The sequence below is a fragment of the Aulonocara sp. 'chitande type north' Nkhata Bay genome, linkage group LG3, assembly GCF_057382095.1.
Source record: "Aulonocara sp. 'chitande type north' Nkhata Bay isolate Kocher_YH1m ecotype deep benthic linkage group LG3, A_spYH_male_GT1.1, whole genome shotgun sequence".
Taxonomy (NCBI): Eukaryota; Metazoa; Chordata; class Actinopteri; order Cichliformes; family Cichlidae; genus Aulonocara; species Aulonocara sp. 'chitande type north' Nkhata Bay.
In genome coordinates this window covers 44,651,646-44,674,152 of record NC_141346.1, presented here as the reverse complement: position 1 = coordinate 44,674,152, position 22,507 = coordinate 44,651,646, and the positions used below count along the sequence as shown (strand labels likewise).

The 22,507-nt window shown below is 42.3% G+C and overlaps 1 protein-coding gene across 1 annotated transcript in view; it reads right to left on the bottom strand.

Annotated features, from left to right (window-relative positions):
• Window positions 1–1,635: 1,635 nt before the first annotated feature.
• The window catches only part of LOC147335852 (glucosidase 2 subunit beta-like), a 177,559-nt gene continuing 156,687 nt past the window's right edge, over window positions 1,636–22,507 (bottom strand). The window contains exons 14-15 of the mRNA XM_086282813.1: window positions 7,373–7,472; window positions 1,636–3,910 (exon numbers count right to left, since the gene is read on the bottom strand). Of these exons, the coding sequence (XP_086138939.1) occupies window positions 3,773–3,910; window positions 7,373–7,472 (238 nt within the window). The 3' untranslated portion in view covers window positions 1,636–3,772. The remainder of the gene's footprint in view (window positions 3,911–7,372; window positions 7,473–22,507) is intronic.

The window sequence follows — 22,507 nt, the reverse complement described above, 5'->3', positions numbered from 1 at the left end:
GCCTCTGGGTCCTTTTAGCAATTTGGAGTCAACACACAAATACGCCCACACTCAACTGGAAAGACTTTCCATCCCTGCCCCTTCATGTGCAAATGTGCTGAATGGAGGTGTGTAAGTATGTGCTAGCAAGTGTCTGTGTGTGCTCAGCTTCCCTACTGAGTCCTTCCCACTACTCCCTCCTTCCCTTTTCTGATCTGCTGCAGCACATCATTGGCTGTTCGGCTATAAAAAAAAAAAAAAAAAACAGTACAGAAACACACAGTGCTAGCTTTTTTTCCTTTTTTTAATAACTGTCCATTTAAACCGCAATCTTCCAATGTGTTTCCCACCCACGCTGTGTGGGGTGAAGCACGCAAGTAATTTACCACATGATGATCATTCAGCAAAGTGGGGAGTTGTTAATACCCTGCAGATTGTCAAATCTGTTCATCCGTGGAAAAGTTCTTGATGACACCCAATCACATGATCACCATATGGCGATGCCGCAATATAAAGTTTTTCTCCAGATGCCAGAAATGAAATGTTGACTCCTGCAGTAGCAGACAGAGGGCTGCTCTTGACACTGTCTGGGTGATTGGCAGTATTTCCAGCTGCTGCCAGACTTGGGAGCCTGTGAAGGCTGAATGTTGTTATGCTGACATCAGCTTTGGCATCTGTTGCATATTTGAAGTAAGGGAACAGATTAAAATCCTCAAACACTGTGTTGTTTCCTGGAGATTGTAGGGACACACAGTGGATTATCCATCCATCCTATTTTATCCAGTTGAGGGTCACAGTGGGGCTGGAGCCTTTCCAGGTGTGATGGGGCGAGAGGTGGACAAATCATGTTTTTGGTCTTTGGGAAGTACTCAGTGCCCCAGCAGGTCGATTCGAACCCATGATCTTGCTATGAGCTGATGGTGCTAGCTATTGTAACACCATGTAACACCACCATGTTTTGATATAGGAGAATACAATAATTTTACTGTGAGCTGTCAGATTGAGCTGTATTAACATAATGTGTTTAGTTCCACTCTGAATGCAGAGTGTGCATATGTGTGTTACATATTTTACTGGCTTTGAGAAGTTCTGGCAGAAATGTCCTTTGTCTGACTTGTTTTGCACCTTCAATAAAATTGACAGCTATTCTGAAAACTGAAGCTGAAAGCAAATAGTTTGATTCGCCATCAACCAGTGTGTGCGGATGGGAGCCGACGCCGGATAAATAAAAAGCAACAGTCCCTGGGCTACAGAGCCTGAGGCTATTGCATTGCTAGCAGGTAAACAGCCACCTAGCTGCCCCAGCAGGGTAGGAATATATCAGGCAGCCTATTGGATACCTGACAGCTGATTTAGCTCCCCCTTAATGAGCAGAGGGCTCCGCTGCAGAAACTCCACAATCTGTTACATAACAACATCACAGACAGCACACCCTGTACGATGCAGACCGCTGAGGACGGTGGACTCCTTTGAAAACGAGCCGCGCTACGTTCAGTAAAAAAAATAAATCCTACGATAATAAATGAAAATGTAAATATACAGAAAGATGTGTGGCTAATGTAATAAATGCAGTTGGAGAATATACTCCTGTGTGTTTAAGAAATGAGTTTTCAAGTGAGCCAGTTAGGAGGAAAAAAAAACATAGCGATGCCACTATTTTTATTGGCAAGGTTTTTTATTATGTTTTATGATTATGTCAGTCTTCAGTTAAAAAAATACTGGAATGTACACTGCTTGGAGGATATGGCTGACTTCAGTTCATTGTTCATACTGAGTAGAAACTGTAGCCAATAATTATTTAAATCACCTCTTAATACTTTCTTAAATATTGACTTCCACACTCGTTGGAAGCAACGCTAATCTGTAAAAACTGTTTTGTACTCACTGAACTTGGACTGGACCTCTTTTGTTCTCATGTTTTTGTGGTTAGAAACATTCCAGCATTGTAAAAATAGATGGTTGGCAAACGGTTGCTGGAGGTTGCTTGCTGTCGCTAGGCAAAAATGGCAACAAAGAGGTGCACGGTGCTGCAACTAAAACCACCTCACAATTTATTGGGTCGCTGTGGTCGCCAGCAGCATGGAAGATACCGACTTGGTTGCAAACACACAACTATTTGCTAGTTGGTACTGACACTATGAAATGTGCAACACAAAGTGGAAACGGAGACTGTTTGCCTTTATGTCAAAGTTGAAATGTGCTGGTTTCGGCAGAAAGGCACAACTTTTACTTTGAAAGTGAAGAGTTTCCATTTTTAGTTTGTGCATCCAAAGATACGTACACGGGTATTTTTGTAAACTGAGATTTTCTGTTTTTGTTTACATGTAAAAATAAAAAACGAAGTCAAAAGCTGTCAAGGACATAACAAAGCAACAGGTGGTGGTATAATCCTAACTGTGTAGAAAGGTTGGCCAATCAGAAGTCTAGAAGAGGAAACAAAGATGGCGCAAAGAAGCAGTCTTTCTAAATGGAGGGGCAGTAACTGTGTGTGTATATGTAAGAGTGTAAAAACTGCAGATAGTAAGATTAACAGCAACAGTGTTTTGTTCATATCCGCCAATGTAGAAATTCATCTCATGTACGCACAGCGTCATCATAAAAGGCGCACACCTTTGACGTAGCGTGACTAAATCTCAGTTTTCCTCGTCCACAAGTAAACGCAAAAAACGAGTTTTCTAAAATCTCAATCCTGGCAGGAATTTATAAAAATCTCGGTCTTCAGTGATCGAAAACGCCGTTTACGTGTGGACGAAAGGCCCAAATGCATAGAAACAGCTGTTTTCAAAAATACTTGCATACATGTGGACGTAGTCCAAGTTTCGCTACCGCTTGGCAAGTAGTTGGTGAGTGTTTGTAAACAAGTTGGTGTCCACCAAAGCAAATGTGGAATACACAATCTTCTATAAGTGATCAGAGGTTGCTCGGAGGTTGCCAACCAGTCTCTAGGCCTGTGTGACTGAAGCCTATAAGAGCTGGGTATTGTTGGTTTCAGGAGTAGTAAGATACATTTATTGGGAACTGTTTTCATCTGTGGAACGACACACATTTGGTACTGAATTGTTACAGTAAAGGGACTATAAATTATAAAGTACATGTTTACTGCAATGAGGAAAAATGTCAACCAGAGCGACAACTCTTTTGTTTTTTTTTGTTTTGTAGTTTTCACAGAATCATTTAGCTTTATGCTAAACTGCACCAGGAAACGGCTGAACATGCAGCTCCTTCTGGGAAGATCATCTGATTTATTTATAAGTTTCATTTGCTCAACATAAGAAACATACAACATATCCTCGATGTTAAGGAAGGCTATTTTTATAAGGCAGTCATTATAATGAAGAGCAAGGACACAGTCCTTTTATTTGTGCATATTACTGAGCAGTTATTTAAAACGGCAATTACATTAGCAGAAATGTGTTTAGACCCTACAATAGATTGGGTTTCACTTTCTCCCATTATTTACACAGTAATATTGCTTATTGCTGAGCATTGAGTGCAAACACTTACAGGGAATACACAGTAATGTTGAACACGTTGCGTTAACTAAATCATTCAGTAAATGCTCTATTTAGATATTAAAGTGTAACAGCAAGAAAGCAGCACTGTAACAATCAATGGAAACTAAAGTGGCTACTGAAAACCAGACTCTGACCTTAGCCAGACTGCCTTGGAAGTATATATGTTCTGACAACACAGATGTCAGAGGGGACCCTCAGGACCCCAGCCTGTCACCGCGGGCCAGCAGAAGAGAGGAAGGGGTCCAAGTTATTCTGGGCTAGGCCAGTAAGGGAATGGGTCACAGTTCACTGTGTATACCCTGCTGCTTTAGCACCGGCTGACAGGCCACAGGAGTCTGAAAGTCCATGATGTACTGGCATTTGCTGGGCTCTTTCACTGATCGCAAGGCTGTCTCCGTTCCGCATGTCAGTGTGACCTAGAAAAGCACAAAGAAAGAGAAGTTGAGGTTGAGAAGAGCCATTGTTAGCCTGAGTCAAGAGCCGTGGCAGTTTGATCACACAAAGGGAGCTGATTAAAGTTGACCTGCCACTTGTTTTACAACTTCTCTTAAAGTTTTGCGAAGAAGTGGGGCTTGCTACAAATGACAAAATTATACAGAAGGAACCGCTGACTTGTTGTGACTTTGCGTGAAGCAAAGTGTTTCTGTGAGTAAGAGCGAGCGTGGATTTATGGGACACCGCCGCTGTCGTCCCCGCGAGCGAACAGGACAGGGGGAGGATGCGATTACTGCTGTCACGACTTTAATAGGTGACTTTGACGCCCCCTGCAAGAGAGCGGAGGGGAAAACAACTTCTTTTACTTGGGAGTGGTTTCCATGGCAACCCCTCTCATCATTCAGCACCCTGAACAGACAATCCCTTTGGCGAACAAAAGCACCTGAAGAGGCAGAGATGGGAACCTGGCAGGTATTGTTGTGCAGAAGTTTCAGGCTAGTAGAAGTGGTGATTTGGCTTTGTCCCGTAGGGAGACTAAAATAGTCTTTTGTTATGTCACTTAGTATCTTGTCGCACTGAGATATTAAGTGGGTGTGCGCTGCTTGATGAGACAAAGTCTTTTCTGTCACGCTTGTCCATGAGTATTAGCGGTCTGGTTTTAATTTGCAGGTGAAGGAGCGATAGCTCAGTCTTGGTGGCGATTTATCCTTTGATACACTACATGTAATAATGTAAGACAGCAGTAGTAGAAAACACATCTTAAGAGGAAGTGTGGAAGAATTGGTTGATTAACAGGCAGTTATGCAGCACTGTGGGAAATCCAGATCCATGGATTTTAGACTTTGGCCCATAAAAGGGACCACAGAGCAAGACAGATCGGATTCTGCATTAATTGTCTGGAAGCCCCTAAACCGTACATTTTACAGTGACGCCACAACACGTGATTAGTCACCGGGGCAGCTATAGCTCAGGACGTAGAGCAGGTTATCGATCAAATGAAGGTTTGGTGGTTCGATCCCTCGCTGCTCCAGTCTGCATACCGATGTATTCTTCATCATATGCTATGACTTGTTTTGGTCAGCTAGTTCTCCTCTGTGGGGATATGACCCTTGAAAGTTTTACAGTTTTCTTCACTGAAAACTTTCCTCGGTGAATGTAAAGCTTACAGCTAGGGCCAGAACAGGTGACCCTAAACTATCCCTATGGTATGCTGCAGGTAGGCTGGTGGGGGCTGCTGATCATGCACTGAGCATTTCTTCTTCACTCCCCATATGTTTTTACATCACTGCTGCTTCTCATTAAATGTTTTCTCTCTACCACAGCTTGTTTTGCCTAGTCTCCCTGTGCTCTGAACCCTCAATTGAATGGGTTGCAGTTTCTAACAGAGATTAAATGTGTTATTCAGCCCTGAAAATGTCAGCGCTGTACTTACGAGTGCTCAAAAATGCTGAGAAAAATAAGTCAAATAAAAGCACTAAAATTTCAAACCATGCTTAAGTACATGCAGGGCCTGTAATCTGCAAAAGCTTCATAGTATGAAAGTTAAATTTTGCAAACTCCCATTAAATATACTAAAAATATTATTCTGGAGGAAAAACACCCTCTGTGCTTTTCCTTTTTGATAAAACTCATAGTTAGAGCTGGATCGGGTGACCCTGAATCCTTACTGTAGTTTTGCTGCAATAAGCCTGGACTGCTAGGAGCTTCCCATGATGCACTGGTTCTTCTTCAGTCACTGTGTTTATACACCACTCTGGATTTAATCATTAGTGTTTATTAATCTCTGGCTTTTTCCTACAGTGTGTCTTTTGTCCTGGCTCCCTCTTCTCCTCCCCAACCAGTTGGGGCAGATAGCCGCCCCTCCCTGACCCTGGTTCTGCCAGAGGTCACGGGGGTCATGTGATTGTCAGGGTTTTTGTCTATATTATTGTAGGGTCTTTGCCTTATAATATAAATAGCCTTGAGGTGACTGCTGTTGTGTTCTTGTTGGCTTAGGTTTTCTCTTCAAACTCTTAAAACAAGTGGTTTGGTCACCTGTTCAGGGGTTTATTACCCACGTATTTAGCAACGCTAACCCACACTCAGAGTTCAGCAGTTCATTCTGTGACTACAATACTGTCAAAATCACAGTCAGTGCCGCAAAAAGCAGATCGCAAATGTATTAATCTGGAATTATCCATGAATGAGTCAATGAACGGAGCTGGTTTAGATCCGGCTGTGGTAGCTGTAGCTCGTGCTTAATGACCACCGACACAGAATTAATAACTGAAAGAGTTGAGTTCACCTTTCCCCACAGACACACAAGATAAACTGTGCACCGCTTGAATTTGGATTACCCCAATATCCACCAGCAAAACAATACATCACTGGCGCCTCTTCTCCAGCATACATGATGGTACGCTGCAATGAAAGAGTGTGCTACCCAAAGCTGAGGTTCAGCCTTTCAAATATAATGAGCGTCTACTTCTGACAAGACTTTATTTATGCCGTCTGCGCAGAGTTAGGGGGTCGTATCAAAGGACTTCAATTTAGTGTTTTCAAAGGGGGGCCTGGATGGCATGAGTACATGCATTTGCAAATGACATTTATTGGACTGATTTGAAGAGGGGGCCAGGCACAGAAAACCAGATGATTAAATGTCCTTTATTTTTAACTGAGCAAATTTCTCACACACAAATGCAAATGGATGTCATAAAGACTGGCTGAGAGAGGGCATGATGCTGGGAATATGTCGAAGAGGAGAATGCTGCAGAAGAATGCAAACGGAGCAGCAACATTAACCATGAAAACCAGTGCAGACTGACAAAGAGTGTGCGTGTCGGGGGGGTAAGTCACTTTCAATCACTTGGCTCTGGACATAACATATTTTTGCCAGGCTGCTGAGCACGCCATGAGGACTGATTGACTCGATCCTGATTGTTGAAATGCTCATGCCCGGGATGAGGCAGACCGGGACACAGATCTCATTTTATTTCCTGGTTAACAGAAGGAGCTCAGTTTGCCTGTTTCCTTTAGTTTTCTCTTAGTGCAGTGTCCATTTACCCCGCTCTGACTTGGCGTCGAGTCAAGTGTTCATCTTGTTGCTTTCCCTAGAACTACAATAAGATTTGCAGCCTTGCCTGCATGTGCAGGGTGGTAGCTCTGCTCCTGGTACCCTGCTTATAAAACAAGAGGAAACATTAGTGTAATTACTAAATTATTCTCCAACTGAATTCAAATAAAATAGGCTCTCTATCCCATCTTTTATTTTGGGTGGAGTTATAATGAGTTGTGCACAGCCTTCATCCTTCCATCTGCTTGTCTGACAGTCTGTCAGTGTGTGCGTATACCATTTGTTCATTTGAATATCTGTTATTCATGTCTGCCTCTTGGTGCTCTCATTACTGTAAGAGGGTTTGGGCTGTAAAGGATGATTAAAGATATATACAGTTTGTTGTGCTTACTGTAGTACTGCGTGAACCTCCTTGCCAGCAGGGCTCTCCATTCTCATAGACCATCTGACTGTAGTGGTTCTTTGGCTTTCCTGTCCACATCCCCCACATCCTGAAAAATGTTAAAAATGAAATGACGTAAGACATAATATATGTTATTTTACTTACAGGTACAGTGTGTAAAATTTCACCACTAGATGTCAGTGCATCGCCGATTGCATTCAACAGAGTTCTGTTTGCTTTCTCCTTCAAATTTAAGTGCATTATTGTCGTTACGGTGGCTGCTGCAGGACAAACATGTTTTAGTCAGCCGAGAGAGAGAATTATTTAGATTGTACCCCATGTATCCAACAGGCACAATGTGTAAAAACACATTTTTAGTACAAACTATATTTGAATAATATCAACACTTTACAATAAATCGGGAATTTAAAAAAACATCAATTAAATATTTTGCAGTATTTTATGTTTTCACCCTCCCGAGCAGTGATGGGAATAACGACGTTACTTTTTTCAGTAACGAGTAATCTAACTTATTACTATCGTTACAACGCCGTTACCGTTACTAACTAGAAAATGCGGTGCAGTTGCGTTACTGTTTTTCAACAAACAGACGGCTGAAGCTGTGTTCAGCTTACTGCACCTTATATCAGTTGCACGGAAGTCGCTGTAAGTAATCTGGGCGCTACAGCTTTAACGTAAAACACGTATCACCCTGGAGAAACGAAGAAGTCAAAAAACTCAAAAGGAATTGCAGGGCTGCAGAAAGGAGATGGAGGAAAACTAAAAATAATATCAACCATCAAATATTTTCCGAGCAACTTAAAATGTACAATAATACATTAAGGAAGTCAAGAAATTCATACTTCGCCAAAATAATCAGTATTAACAAAAATAATCCCAAGGTCCTCTTTTCCACCATAGATCATTTATTTAACCCTGATTTTAACAGCTCCCAAAGAACCCCCACAGACTCGCTCTGTGAGCAGTTTGCAGACAACTTCAGGGGAAAAATCAGCGCCATCAGATCTGATATTTTATCTAATCGCGATATGATTGTAAACACATCTGAGGGCTCGATTGTACCTGAGGAGACACTGGACAGCTTTGTCCTGGTTAATGCTGAGAACTTTCAGAAGGTTTTCTCCACAGTGAGACCCACCACATGTCTTTTAGATCCAATCCCTTCTTCACTCTTTAAAACACTTTATGGATTTTTTGAAGCTGAGCTTTTATACATGATGAATTGCTCTCTTCAGTTGGGTGTCTTCCCTGCTGCCTTTAAAACGGCGGTGGTGAGGCCCCTTCTGAAGAAGAGCAATTTGGATTGTAATGATTTTAATAACTACAGACCTGTATCCAACTTACCATTTTTAAGTAAAGTCTTAGAAAAACTTGTTTTTACTCAGATTACTGATTTTCTCAATGATAGACAGATCCTGGAGATATTCCAGTCTGGATTTAGGGTGAACCACAGCACAGAGACGGCTCTCCTAAAGGTTTTAAATGATCTTAGATGTAACTGGGACGCCCAAAAGCTCTCAGTCCTGGTGCTACTGGATCTAAGCGCAGCCTTTGATACAGTAGACCACGCTATTCTTTTAAACAGACTGAAACACATGGTGGGCCTCTCTGGTGCTGTACACAACTGGTTCACTTCCTATCTCTCTGACAGATCTTTTATGGTGAGTATGGACACATGCTCCTCTAAGATCCATAAAATGACATGTGGTGTGCCTCAAGGGTCGGTTCTAGGCCCTGTACTTTTTAATTTGTATATGTTGCCTCTCGGCAGTGTCATCAGGAGGCATGGAGTGAACTTCCACAGTTACGCTGATGACACGCAGCTGTACATCTCCGTGTCTCCTGATGACACCAGACCAATGGATGCCCTTTTTAACTGTATCTTAGATATACGATCTTGGATGGCAGAAAACCTTTTACAGCTTAACCAGGACAAAACTGAAGTTTTAATTGTCGGTCCTGAGGCTCAGAGAGAGAAACTCTTGTCTAAATTAGAGGCATTTTCACTATGTCCTTCACTACAAGTGAAAAACCTGGGTGTTATTTTTGACTCTGAGCTTGGTTTTATCCCACATGTTAAACATGTAACCAAAATTGGATTTTATCATCTAAAAAATATAGCCAGAGTCCGCCCTATTCTCTCTCGGGCCAACACGGAGATGCTGATGCATGCTTTTATTACCAGTCGCATTGATTACTGTAATGCCCTGCTCTCTGGTCTTCCTAAGAAGAATATTTCAACTTTACAACTCTTACAAAACTCTGCAGCTCGTGTGCTGACGAAGACCAGAGGGCGGGCCCACATTACACCGGTTTTAGAATCGCTGCATTGGCTCCCCGTGTGTTTCAGGATTGATTTTAAAGTTCTTTTATTGGTTTTTAAATGTCTTAATGGTCTTGGGCCTTCTTATCTCTCAGATCTGCTTTTACCATACGAACCCTCGCGGACCCTGAGGTCCTCTGGTACTGGCCTTTTGATTGTCCCTAAAGTCAGGACACATACTCACGGAGAGGCAGCTTTTCAGTGGTATGGTCCTCGTCTGTGGAACAGCCTGCCGGAGGAGCTCAGGGCCGCAGAGAACGTACATGTTTTTAAGAACAGGCTCAAGACCCACCTTTTTAATTTAGCTTTTACTTAGCGTTTATTTATTTTTTATGCTTATTTATTCTATCCTGTTATTCTATTATTAATTTAGGATTTACCTAATATTTTTTTGATTTTATTCTTATTCATTTTTTAATCTTCTTACTCTATTTATATTTATATTTATTTTATCATTTTACCCTGTATATATCGTATTGCGTCATATCTCCAGTGTTTCCTCGGAGGGCGCTCTCTGCACCGGGGCTGTTATTGACCGTGGCTGCTGGGTCTCTGGGGTACTCTCAGCCTGGCTGGGGGGCTCCTTGGCCTCCCTCCTGCTGTGTGCCCAGCCCGGAGGCTGCGGTCTGTGACCGGCTCCCGGTGCAGACGGCTCCCTGTTATAATGTTTCCTCACTTGGCTCATGCGAGCCCAGCCCAATTTTTACTCTTTAAGTGTGCGCGTGTGTGTATGTGTGTGTGGGTGGGGGTGGGGGGATATATGTGTATTGAGAGTGTGGGGAGTGAGTTGGAGGGTGGGGTGGGCTGCTTTTAACTATGTAAAGCACTTTGTGCTACATTTTTTCTGTATGAAAAGTGCTTTATAAATAAAGCATTGCAGGGGCCGGCGAGCAGCTTGCTTGCTCAACATTTAAGCAGTTAGCCTAATGTTTAAACCCCCCTGTTTTTCTTTATATCCACAACAGTTACAGAAAACCCATCTCTGGAAGGTATGTCGTCATCACAATGTCAGGCTGTAATAAATCAGAAATATTTATGAAGGTGCCTTTAAACTCGCACTAGGCTAACCACACGGAAACAGATTGAGCTGTAGTGGTACCAACAAACACAAACTAATTTCTTAACATTAAACAATTTGCGCCAAAAGATTCTAAACAATGTAAAAAAAACCACAAATCCTAGTAAAGATTTGAAACGTGTGGCCACACAAAACCAAAAGAGGAAGAAAATGCATTAAGGGAGTGACGGTGTCTTATTAATAAAGATGCGTTTTCCTGCAGACAGAGGAGGATGGGATGATTTAAATGTATCTGCGAAGGAGGACGGGATCAGTCGAGGGGTCATCCAATGAGTTTTTGTTTTGGGACTCCGGGGAAATCAGGTGGCCACGCAGTCAGGGTCATGGGGGCCAGCGTATGTTGCCCCGCAAAGTTCAAGGAGCTGGGCCTTCTATTGTGCCGGGGTCAGACCGCTCTACACTCATCATCATTGAAAGCACACGAGGAGGGAGGGAACAAAAAAGCATTGCAGGGGCCGGCGAGCAGCTTGCTTGCTCACCCTTTGCCCTTGGAAACACGCTGTGTTTGACAGTCCAAGCTTGGAATGCGCCCAACATCCAAAGCTGAAAACAGGATAGACAAAACAAGAATAATAATAACTCCTAGACACGCTGCTGGGCGACTATAAGCAGACAAGCCATAAAAGAACAGTGGAAGACTACAAAGGGAAGATTTACACCACACCTATGACTCAGGCTCACACTTTCAAAATAGGGAAATGTAATAAGGAAAGGTTATAAATGTTGCACTATATGAATATTATGATTGAAGCCGATGCATGGGCTGTAGAGGTAGGCGCAGATTGTGCTAGTGTGCTATCGAGTCAAGGGAGAAAAAGAAAGAGTATTGTGAAACGGGGGGAAGAGAAAAAAAAAGGCTATTAGTGTTGTCAGTTACTCCTGCTGGTTCATATCGCTCAGTATTCAAACCCACAGGTCTCCCTTGAACTGCTTTATTGAACAGTAGATTTTCAAACAGAAAACAGTGGAGAAGTGAGGTAGCCTAGCAACATTGAAACCACAGTGAATGACTGTGTATGCCCACTGCGAAGGAGCCAGGCAGTTGAAATGACAGCGCAGAGCAACCCCAGAGAGAGTGGGATGTGCTGGCCACCGTGAAAAATACAAATAGGGTGGCTGTTTGTGCCGGTATGCGGCAGACGTACGTATGCCGCTTCCAGAGTGGCGTTTTCTCGGGCTAGCGTTTTCTCACACCTGTGGCTAGGCTCACTTACGTGACCCCATGTTGACCACACGACCACACAAAAGATCACCAGAACGTTATGGAGGAAAATCTTCCCAGATACTAACAAAAAAAATGCAGCTATTCAAATGCCTTCAGGCACTAGTTTGAGCAAATTTATTAGCACAAACCTAAGAAAGGAGAGGCCACTCTTTTCATACGACCATGGTAATATGAAACATGCTCAGTGGATCGATAAGAGTCAGTTCTTCATGAATACAGCTGAAAAGCGCCACGTCTTTTTAGAAGCATTAGAAAGGAATGAGGTCCTGATGGAAAACATATCGCTCCGTTCTCATTTTTAGATTGATTACTATTCACTCGTAGTTTTCTGCAGCGCTGCACACGCATAAACAGGAGAAAAGCACCGTCGCTAATTATCTCGATAGGTGGCCATTTCATTGCACAGCAATCATGAGGGAGTTTTAAGATTATTACTGTAAAACCACTTGAGCACTAGCAGATTACAAATGAGCACAAAGCAACTGAACATCGACCCGAGACAGGAGCGATGCACATCGTCGTCTCCCGACGAAATAACCTTACTTGGATTGGTGGCTACGAATGAAAATATGATCTAATAATGTGTCATTTTCAGGGTGCTATTAGCTGATTTTTTTGGAAAGTTTTTTTTTTTTAAAGATTTCACAAATCTGTGTAACGTGTTCGTGAGAAATGTTAGGATTCAGAATTTTATTGACTCTAGTTGAATTTTTAACGTTACCTCCAACAAAAAGGCTGCAGAGGAGCAGCATGCACATAGACATAACCTACATCCTCCACATCTATAATAACCACACACATCCTCATGGCCACGCAAAGCCAGAACCATGAAATATTAGACAGAAAAGTCTAATTTTTTGAAACTTGTCTTTATTCAACCAACTGAAAATGTGTATTTAAAAATAATCATTTCTACTACATTTACTGCTTTATTGTACTCTTTATTTACATTTTATGTGGGGAAAAAAATCACACTGATGATGTAGAGGTCTCAACGCTCACAAAAACTCATCTACCAAATATGATACACTTGACGTTAATGGGTTTAAGATGCTGTTTATATGTTTAACGCACTCAATATTCACTCTCTTTCCCACTGCCACGGCCCCTCAGCTCACCCATGTCCTTGTTCTGTTGAACTGGTGACATTTAACTGGCTAGGTCTCATGGGAAATGGTTTGTTAAGTTCATTAAAGTTTGGTTTTAAGCCTCCACCTAGACATACTCTCTCTCTCTGTATGTATATATGGAGGACAACAAAAATGAATCAACATTATTATAAATGCAGCAGTTTCACAGCTCCAGCCCTTTGGCAGTACTGAACCCAGTGTAAACTGTAAAGGCTGCTTTCCCCAAGATTAAATTTTGTATAATTTGCATTGTTACAAATTGTGTTGCTTACATCAACAGTTTAATTTTGGGAGGCAGTGGGTGGGCTAGATCAATAGGATATCCGTACAGCACAAACACACATTGTCGCCACAGACTAATAAACACAAATAACTCTTATAAAAACGGCCTTTCAGCCGCTTTGCTTCGTTCAAGTCGCGGATTCCCTCTTAAATTTTGGCTCGATATAGACTTGGCATTATGCATAAAACGATATTTTCTGACTAATGTTATGGCATAGTGTTTAGTCCTTCAACACCCACCGTGCTGCTGCAGGTGGTTCGCTTATATGCGAGCAAATATAACTTGTTTATTGTTAGAACTTAGCGGCATTACAATGTCTCCGTACGCTCGACATCGCACCTGGGTTATATTTACAGCAGGCCGATCCTTTTGAAGAACTCTCACCTTTTTCTAGAGCTAATATTTCCCCTTTTTTTTAAATTATTTGCAAAGTTTCTTGTTGCAAGCGAGTTCAGCGTTAATGCATAATAGTCGACCCGTCACGTGGAAAGTAGGCGCGCTGCATATCCACGCGTGGCAAAAAGACTAATGACTGTTTGTTGCTCCGCTCTTCTATATTTTTATGCGCTCACTTAATGAGTGCAGGGATGCTCCCTTTCATGTGTTCATATCAAAGCCAATCCCTTAATTGTTTTGATAGGCAGTTGTGGAGGAGAGAGAGAGAGAGCGGGTAAAAAAAAAAAAAAAAAAAAAAGTATTTATTTTAATTATTTATTTGTTTCATCTTATCTAAGCCATAATGATTTAACCTACAGAGCAGCGACAGTTCCACTGGAACAAGTGCATAATTATACATTTAAGTGTTCTACTTAATGTGCTCGTTTTCAAGCTGTCAAGGTCATTCCCTGGAGTGCCATTAGTGAGGAGAGGGGCCCTCTTTACCTGGAAACATGGCAGCCCGCAGGATCATACAATAGTACACTAGTGTAGCCCACTCTGACAGCCAGGCAGATACAGGAATTCATTTATATAACACCCTCACTGATATAAGAAATGAAAGACCTATATATAAATATATATATCTGTTCCTAATGTTTTTATGATATATGGTCCCTGCACTTAACAGCCCACGCGCTATCAAGGGGTAATGACTCTTGTGTGTCTGAGGAGAGGGTTAAAGTGATGGGGAGTGGGGAGCTGACACTGTGAACCCCCGATGGCCTTTCTGCTGGGTAGTCATGGCAACATCTAGCCCAGTCGTTAATGAGGCACAAGTGAGCTGTTAACAGAATACTGATTTGGGTTTGACATCAGCCCTGATTCATATCTGTCAGGAGGTGTTGATGAAATATGCACCCCGACTCTGCTTCATAACCGCGCATAAAATGGCCTCGGCGTGCCGTCTGTGCGGCGAATGCAAAACGCAACTCGCCGCGCCTGTCGTGTTTTACAATTCCACAGCGATGACGTGGGTCAGCGCGCTCCACCTTAGGAGAAGTGTGCGGCAGAACAAAGAAGCGTGTCTTCACGTAGCCCGCGTGCTGAAGGTGAGTTCGTTCGTACGCCGTTACGCGTAACGATGCATCTCAGTCCGGTTCTGAAAACTTGCATCGCAAATATGCTTGAAAAAAGGCAATGTGTCTTCTTTGTGTGTCAGTCATGTGAAACAAATGGAAAGCAAAGCCCTGACTGAGCATGTGCCCTTCACATGTTCCTTTGCCTATGAATTATTTATTAAGGTGCTGGGCACCGTGGGTGGTCGGAGGGTGAGAGGAGTGTCAGTGACTGGCACAGTAATGACAGTGCATGGGCTCATCTCAGAAGGCTGCTCTCTGATTGGTGACCTGACATGAGGAAGTAAAGGTTATAGCAATGCCTGCTGCTGCTTCTGCTGCTTTGCTACGAGATGAAACCTTTTCTTTTTCCCCTCTTTTCCATTTTATGGCGCCGTTTCGCAAAATCCAAATTAAACCACCAGCGTCCAAATTACTCTCTCTACCTGCCGGTGCCCTGGCCCCTCTCATGCTGTAAATGATTACGGCATTAACTGCATAGTGAGGGGACTAACGTGCTGCTCCAGACCCCGTGTTAAAGCAGCAAAAAGCATAGCTGTGAGGTATAATTCATTTGCTGCGGCAGCTAATGAGTGGATGCTACAGTGGGAAGGTGACAGTAATAAGCGCAGACATTACACCATCTTAACATAGGTACTGTATTTCATTAGTACTGCAGGTGGTGAGGATTCAGTGTAAGGAGCCGGTTGTTGAAGAAGTTTTTATGAGTAATTTGACGCTGAGCTGGCATATCTGATGTGACAGTTCCTGTCGCTTCATGGCTGCAAATGAATAGAGCGCTTCTGAAGGAGCGGGCTTGATGTCGATGCTCTCTGTAACAGAAACTGATGGGAGTCGCCTCTGAAGCCGTTTATCTGTCGGTAAATTGGCGTGACGGTTGTGTTTTAATTCGACTGTTTCTTGTTGCCAGACACGCTTGCAGTGAGATGTAATTGCTACCTGATTGTTTAATGTCTCTGCTGCGTTTTTGTAGCTTGTCCTTTGAGTAAATGTAAAAGTAAACACGTCCTTTTTTAGGTGTCTTTGTGTTCACTTTGTTTTTAATGAACTACAATCTTTCACTAACCTCGACTAAGCCCAGTGAGAACCTAAAATAGCCGCGAATATTTGTGGCTTCAAGCACGTGGTCATTAAATACTCTTCATTCTGAAACACTGCAGATTCAATCAAGACTTTCTCGTTCTGTCGGTAGTGAAAGTCATCATGTTTAATCACGGCGCTCACATGAAAGCCATTTGTAGAAGAGAGGATTGCATTTTGAAGAATACCAGTATGAGTTTTTTATTGAAAACTCATACTTATTTTGTCTTAAGAGAAAAAAAGTGATTGAACTTCCACTTATCAAAGTAAAGTCTAAACTGGAGAGTCTAACGAGAGATTTAACCGACTGTTGAATTTGGTTTTAGTCATTTGCTGGAAACTTGCACTATGTGCCCTTTAACTGTTATAACCAATGGTATATAAGCATGCGTCCTTTGTATGACTGTGTGGGTTCTCCCCGGGTACTTCCTCCCACAGTCCAAAGACATGCACTTAGTGGGGTTAGGTTAATTGGAAACACTAAATTGCCCATAAGTATGAATGGGGGAGTGAATGTGAGTGCGATTGGTTGTCTCCGTCTATATGTTAGCCCTGCGACCTCTCCAAGTGTACCCCGATTCTCGCCATAAGACAGCTGGGATAGGCTGAAAAGGATAAGCGGAAGCGAATGGATGGATGGGTAGACAAAAACAGAATTCTAAAAGTCTCTATTTAGTATGACCGCACCTTCACACAACTTGTTGTTGTTTCTGCCTTTTTTTCGGTTCTCTGTCAAGATGATCCTACACTGCCTTAATAATGATGTAACATGTTATGATTAAAGTTTCACGTATGTCGTGATAGAGAAGGAGGGTTACTTTCTTTTTCATTTAACTGTATGTGAAGCATGTTTAATGAATGCATATACTCTATGCAGGTAGTTTGGTTTTAATGCATTGGTTGATGCTTCGTGTCACTGACTTCAGCTTTCTAATGTCTACATAGATACAAAGAAACCTCTGTAGGCAAAAATAGTTGAGGAAAGATTCTAAAAGAGGCCACCGTGGTCTTCTCTTCCTGATGGTCCTCTCCAGTGAAGGCCTGGTCACACACCGACATGCCCATTAAGGCATGCAAAAATACACTTCTGGCCCAGATTCTCCCCCCGCTCGGTATCTGCAGGGTGTTTCAGCACCAGAGTAGAGTTGTCCAAAATGATAATTGCTTCTGAAAGGCTGATTTGTGGCTGTATCAGAGGGGGTAACTCTCCTGTCATTGTTGAGCGAGATTAGCCGTGGATCTTTGGGATTTATCACTCGAGGCATACGGATTAGCACTGCGATGAAGTTTAAAACAGAATCGCTGGCGACCACATCATTTTTGAGAAATAAGAGGAGCTTATATCAGCTCAAGTCATTATCAGAAGAAGAAAAGGGGCCTAATCAGCTCTTTTAATGCTAATTACTCTTCATGAGGATTAGATTATATATATTAAAACAAAAACAAAAAAACTGCTCTGACAGCTATAAAGTATTGTTTCAAATTCCTGAAGTGACAGTTTGGATAATCAACAACATATTGTAGTCCCACCCCCATCGTTTCTAATATATACATATAAACACACACAGCAGGCCTGTTTGTGGGCACTGGATTAAATGAAATCACAACTCCACCTGCTTTTCAGTATATCAATAGATATCACACCTTAGTGGAGACCAAATTAAATGAAATTGGCTCCCTAATGTGCACGGGTAAGAGGCATGTCTGGATTCTCCGAGGCTTACCATCTCACCAGCAATGCAAACTAGATGTATGGATAATAGTTTTAGCTGGCCGGATACGCTGCTATTACAGGTTTATCTTTGATGGAAGGTGCCTTTTATAGCATTAAGAGAGGCCAGACAAAGAAAGGATTGTAACGCAGATATCTGGAAATAAGATTGTGGACGTTTTAAGCCTGAAAAAGAGCATGGCTTCAATATCTTCCATCATTAATCATTAAAAAGGAAGTCTGGCTTTGTGGACCCTCGTTTCCTGTGGTTGGAAATGGATTTCTACCCTCCGCTGGCAGCGCTAATCTATTTACATACTCAAAATATGTTCATCCACGCTATTCTTCTAAAACCAGAAAAAGACGTCTGGTTTTTTTGTTTGTTTCTCGTCGCTGTTTGAATAGTAATGTTTGGAATCTCTGTAGCTCTGTTCAAACAGGTGCAGTAGATCAGCCAACAAGAAAATACATATAGTAAAGCAGATCATTTAAGGAGACTGACCCTGCTGCTACAAGTGTGAGCGAGCATGATTTGTGTCATGGCTGCAGCTTAAAGCCAAACTGTGACAAATTGGATGAGAAAATGAAGTTGTCACTGAGCCAGAGGGGTCAATTTGCACATTTGGGTTCAGCTATATTGTCTGTCACGGGGTCAGAGTAACATATAGTAATGTTTATGCACCCTGGTGTCTTGAAATTAAGCTTCTTTACACAGGTGTGAACACCTGGCAGTGCACTAGTCTGTTGATAAGTGTGGAATGGCTTTATAAAACGGCCTGCCAATACCGACTGCGAGTAGGTATTATTACGGGGAATGATCTGTCAATAAGATTCCATCTCCCGACTGGAACACTGGATTGTGTTGGCTATATCTCAGCAATAACTCAAGCCTAATTGACGGGGGCCTATGCCGCCTCCTGGGGCACGAGAGAGCTGACAGAGTGAGAATGGAGATTAAGGAAGGAAGTGAAAGAAGGTGAGGCGAGGGAATGAGCTGTGTGTGCGTGTTAGGGGGGTTGGGGGGCTGGAGGAGGTCGCGATGGATGAGCCGGCGCAGAAGTGATGCGCAAGGGATCGCCGGTCAACTCGCAACAAGAGCAGGAGCGCTGTCGCTTTCTCCACTTGGCATGTCTGCCGGCCCTGACAGCAATCCATTCGAGGGCCTCCTGATGCTAACTGAGTGCTAAAACCCAATCAAACAGGCTCGAAGGAAACAGGCGAGGCGCTCGGTCCCGAGCCGGCTCCCACTTGTGTGAGCAATTCACCTTCGACTGACCCGTTCGGGCGTCTTAAATAAGCCATGCGCATCAAGGAGAGCAGAAAAGTCACACTCGGGGACCTGAAGACGGCCGTGTGTCCGTACGAGCAGGAGAGTGTTTTTGAAATCAGATCACTCCATATTTTCTCTTGTCAAGGTCAAAGGTTTGTTTCTTGGAAACAACTTAAACACCCAGAATAGAGAGTCCTTTATTTGTTTACAGCCTCTCATTATGACTATAATAACAATTATTATTATTTCATGTGTGTCGTTTAAGATTTATGGTAACTTGGGTCAAAAACGAAAAAACTAACAAATTTTTGTTGTTGTTGAGCTTAAGAGCAATGCACTTTACTCAATGTCAAGCTGTCAGCGTAATATCCTACTGAGATCAATTAGGACCACCAATAAAAATATTATAATAGGTCATGAAATAAAGCAGATTAGCCTTCATAATACTAAACGCAATACTCAGAGCAGCTCTTGCTATGTTAATCCCCTGCGTCAGTGCAAGCACATTGATCAAGGGCTGGGTCCTTGTGACAGGATTGGTGACAGATGCACTTGTGCAAATTAAAACAATACTTTGAATTTATAGCTTTTTGCAGCTCTTTATCTTGGCTGATTAATAGAAGACCAACAAGCCATTAGAGGGGGGAGGGGCTGCAGGTTTATTTTTCCCCATTTGCTGTGTGTTTTCCGGAAAGTGAGGCAAAGATTGATTCTATTACTCGTGCTTTGTCTTGACAGGAAAATAGTTCCTAGCTGGAACAAGAAGGCAAGAGATCAGAGCAAGACATATTTCAATAAAATCTTCAGTCAGTCATGCACCGAGATTCCCCCTCCACCCCCTCAACAGGATTACAATCTTTTTTTTAAAAAATCAGTGCTTACCACCAGCGCCGCTACAGTTGACACCACCTCAAAGAAGCTGCTCGAGCTCAACAAAAGATCAGAGGAAGTTAGCCAGTAAAAACATAATGAAATGGCATCTGTCACTACTGTGTTGGATGGAGTCCACTGGCACCCTGGTTTGCTTTGGTTTTCATAACTCCCCTTGAAATGTTTGGTGAGAATGTAATTAGCTAGCACTGGGCAGGCACAGCCTCATTCGAGATAGGCTTCTCTGTTTTCCTCTTCTCCTTCCCTCCTGCACACAGTATTAATTCTGACAAAACGGTAATTAATATTTCCCCTCCATTGTTGAACAGGAGAGGGGATGTGATTGCCTGTGCCAGGAACCAAACAAGGGCACTGCCAGGCTGCCCATCTTGCCAGCTTTTTATTTTCGCTGAGAGAAAGTGTTTTTCAATAAGCCAACTGAGTGGTGTTCACAAAAAAGGAAAAAAGTTGTGTTTTTTTTGGCGGAGTTGGTCCTGGTTAACTCTTAAAAGACCATTTTTAAGACACACATGCACAAACTTAAAGGTGCATTAAGTCGTTTTTTTAGGTTATTTAATAGAAAAAATAATATTATATTCAAATATACATTGATTAGTGTTTGATGTGTTCTCAAAAACATCTATTAAAAATACATACAAGTGGGCGCTCTTTTGAAGACGCTGTCATGTTGCCCCGTCATCTTGAACACAGTGGCCGAGGTGGACATTGCCCTTCCACCCATTTGTGTTTTACCTATGTGACTAGAGGTGGTCAAATATGTAATATTCGAAATGCAGAGGGGAACTCGAAGGTGTCCACTTGTAGTGGAGGAACATTCACTGAACCTTCAAAATATGAGGAATCTTACTTGTGTTTTACTTTTATGGAGAAGAGGTCCGCTTCGCCAAAGAAGGAAAAACACAACGTCACTGGCATCAAAATGTCAACCTCTTCCTCTTCACCTCAGGCCTCATCTCCTGAACTGAAGTTCGAGTTCTAACACAAAAAATGTGCTTATTACCAAATTAGATAAATCAGATTACTCCTGTGACCCTCCCATCTCTGGACAGCTGAAAAGCAAGCTGACTAAACAGCAGCCAGCTAAGTTTACCAAGCATCATTCACTAAGATCCAGCGTTAGATCCATTTCAAAAACCGTTTCAGCAACGCTAGCTAACAGCGACAATAACAGCAGCGCTTACTGACAGAAAAGCCCACGATATCTTCAGTATCAATATCATCAGACAGAAGTAAGCGTCACTGACTCATTGAGTCGTATCAATCATTATAGACACGGCTGTTTTTGACCCGGCATAGGCAGCTGAGGTAAACAGTGGACTGACAGCCTACCTAGGAAGCAGTAGACTCTGTGGTGGATCCAGACTCTTTATTATTGGAATACAGTCACTACTGATGAGCAGTGGCCAAAGCTGTAGACTCGGGAGCAGTGTTGGGCAAGTTACTTTGAAAAGGTAATTAATTATAGTTGCAAGTTACTTCTTCAAAAAAGTAACTGAGTTAGTAACTGTTACAAGATTCTAAAAGTAATTAATTACTTGAAAAGTAACTATTGTGTTACTTAAAAAAAAAAGTCTAACCCTCTGGGGTCCAGGGTATAATTGGCCATTTTTAACTACTTTTGATTTTCCCTCCACATTTCACCTTTAAAAACTATTTACTTTGCTTTGTTTGGTATCATTCTTTTCAGCACAACCTCACGTGTCTGAATTTACAGTTATGTTTTCATGTTGACGTACTGTATTAACACAATTGATCTAAAATCAGACAAAAACTTAAAATCTGAGTAGAAAAAGTTCTATTTTTCACTGTAACAACCACAAATATGTTTATTGAATCATATTTTATAACTATAACTAACTAATAGAAATTGTCAATTTTAAAATCATATGCACAAGTTTTGTAAACAAAGTTATTTGCAGCCATTCACCTTTTACCCTCTTTTTTTAATAACCATTTCAAACTATTTAGATAACAATCAGCTGTTCTGCATTCAATAAGATGCCACAAATTATTTGTGCCACTCCGAATATTTCTGTCCACTCGCTCTCTCTCTCTCTTGCCGTCACCCCTAAAACTTCCCGCTCTTCCTAAACAGCCAAATCTCCCGACGTGGCCTATCAACACAATTTAAAAACTGGTATATATCACCTTGTTGCTTTGTCATCTTGAAGTGGTCATGTGATTGGCTTACCATGACTACTTTATTCTTCCTCAGTCCAACAGCAGCACTCATGTGATTGTTTTGCCCCCTTAGCTCCAGGCTAAGGGGGCAGTGATCGTGATCGTGATTACCGTCCGCGGGAGCGCGCGCAGCTGCTTAATCTTTTTGGTGGTGAGTGGAGCAACGGAGTCAAGGCTTTTCTTCAGTTTGCTGTTAAAATAACTAAAAATCAAATCGCAGGGTGCAGGTAAAATCACAGGGGGGCATTTGACTAAAACCCTGGTAAAATTTGCAGCCACTTCAGAGGTTAGATAGCGCCTCCTCACAGTTCGCACCGAGGTCTCCCGCTGAATAAAACCGGTGATGTTAAAAAACACACAGTAGTGGTCAAAGACAGCCAAGTCAACAACAGAGGACACGCTGGTGGACAGCCCATGGGTGATGACCAGGTCCAGAG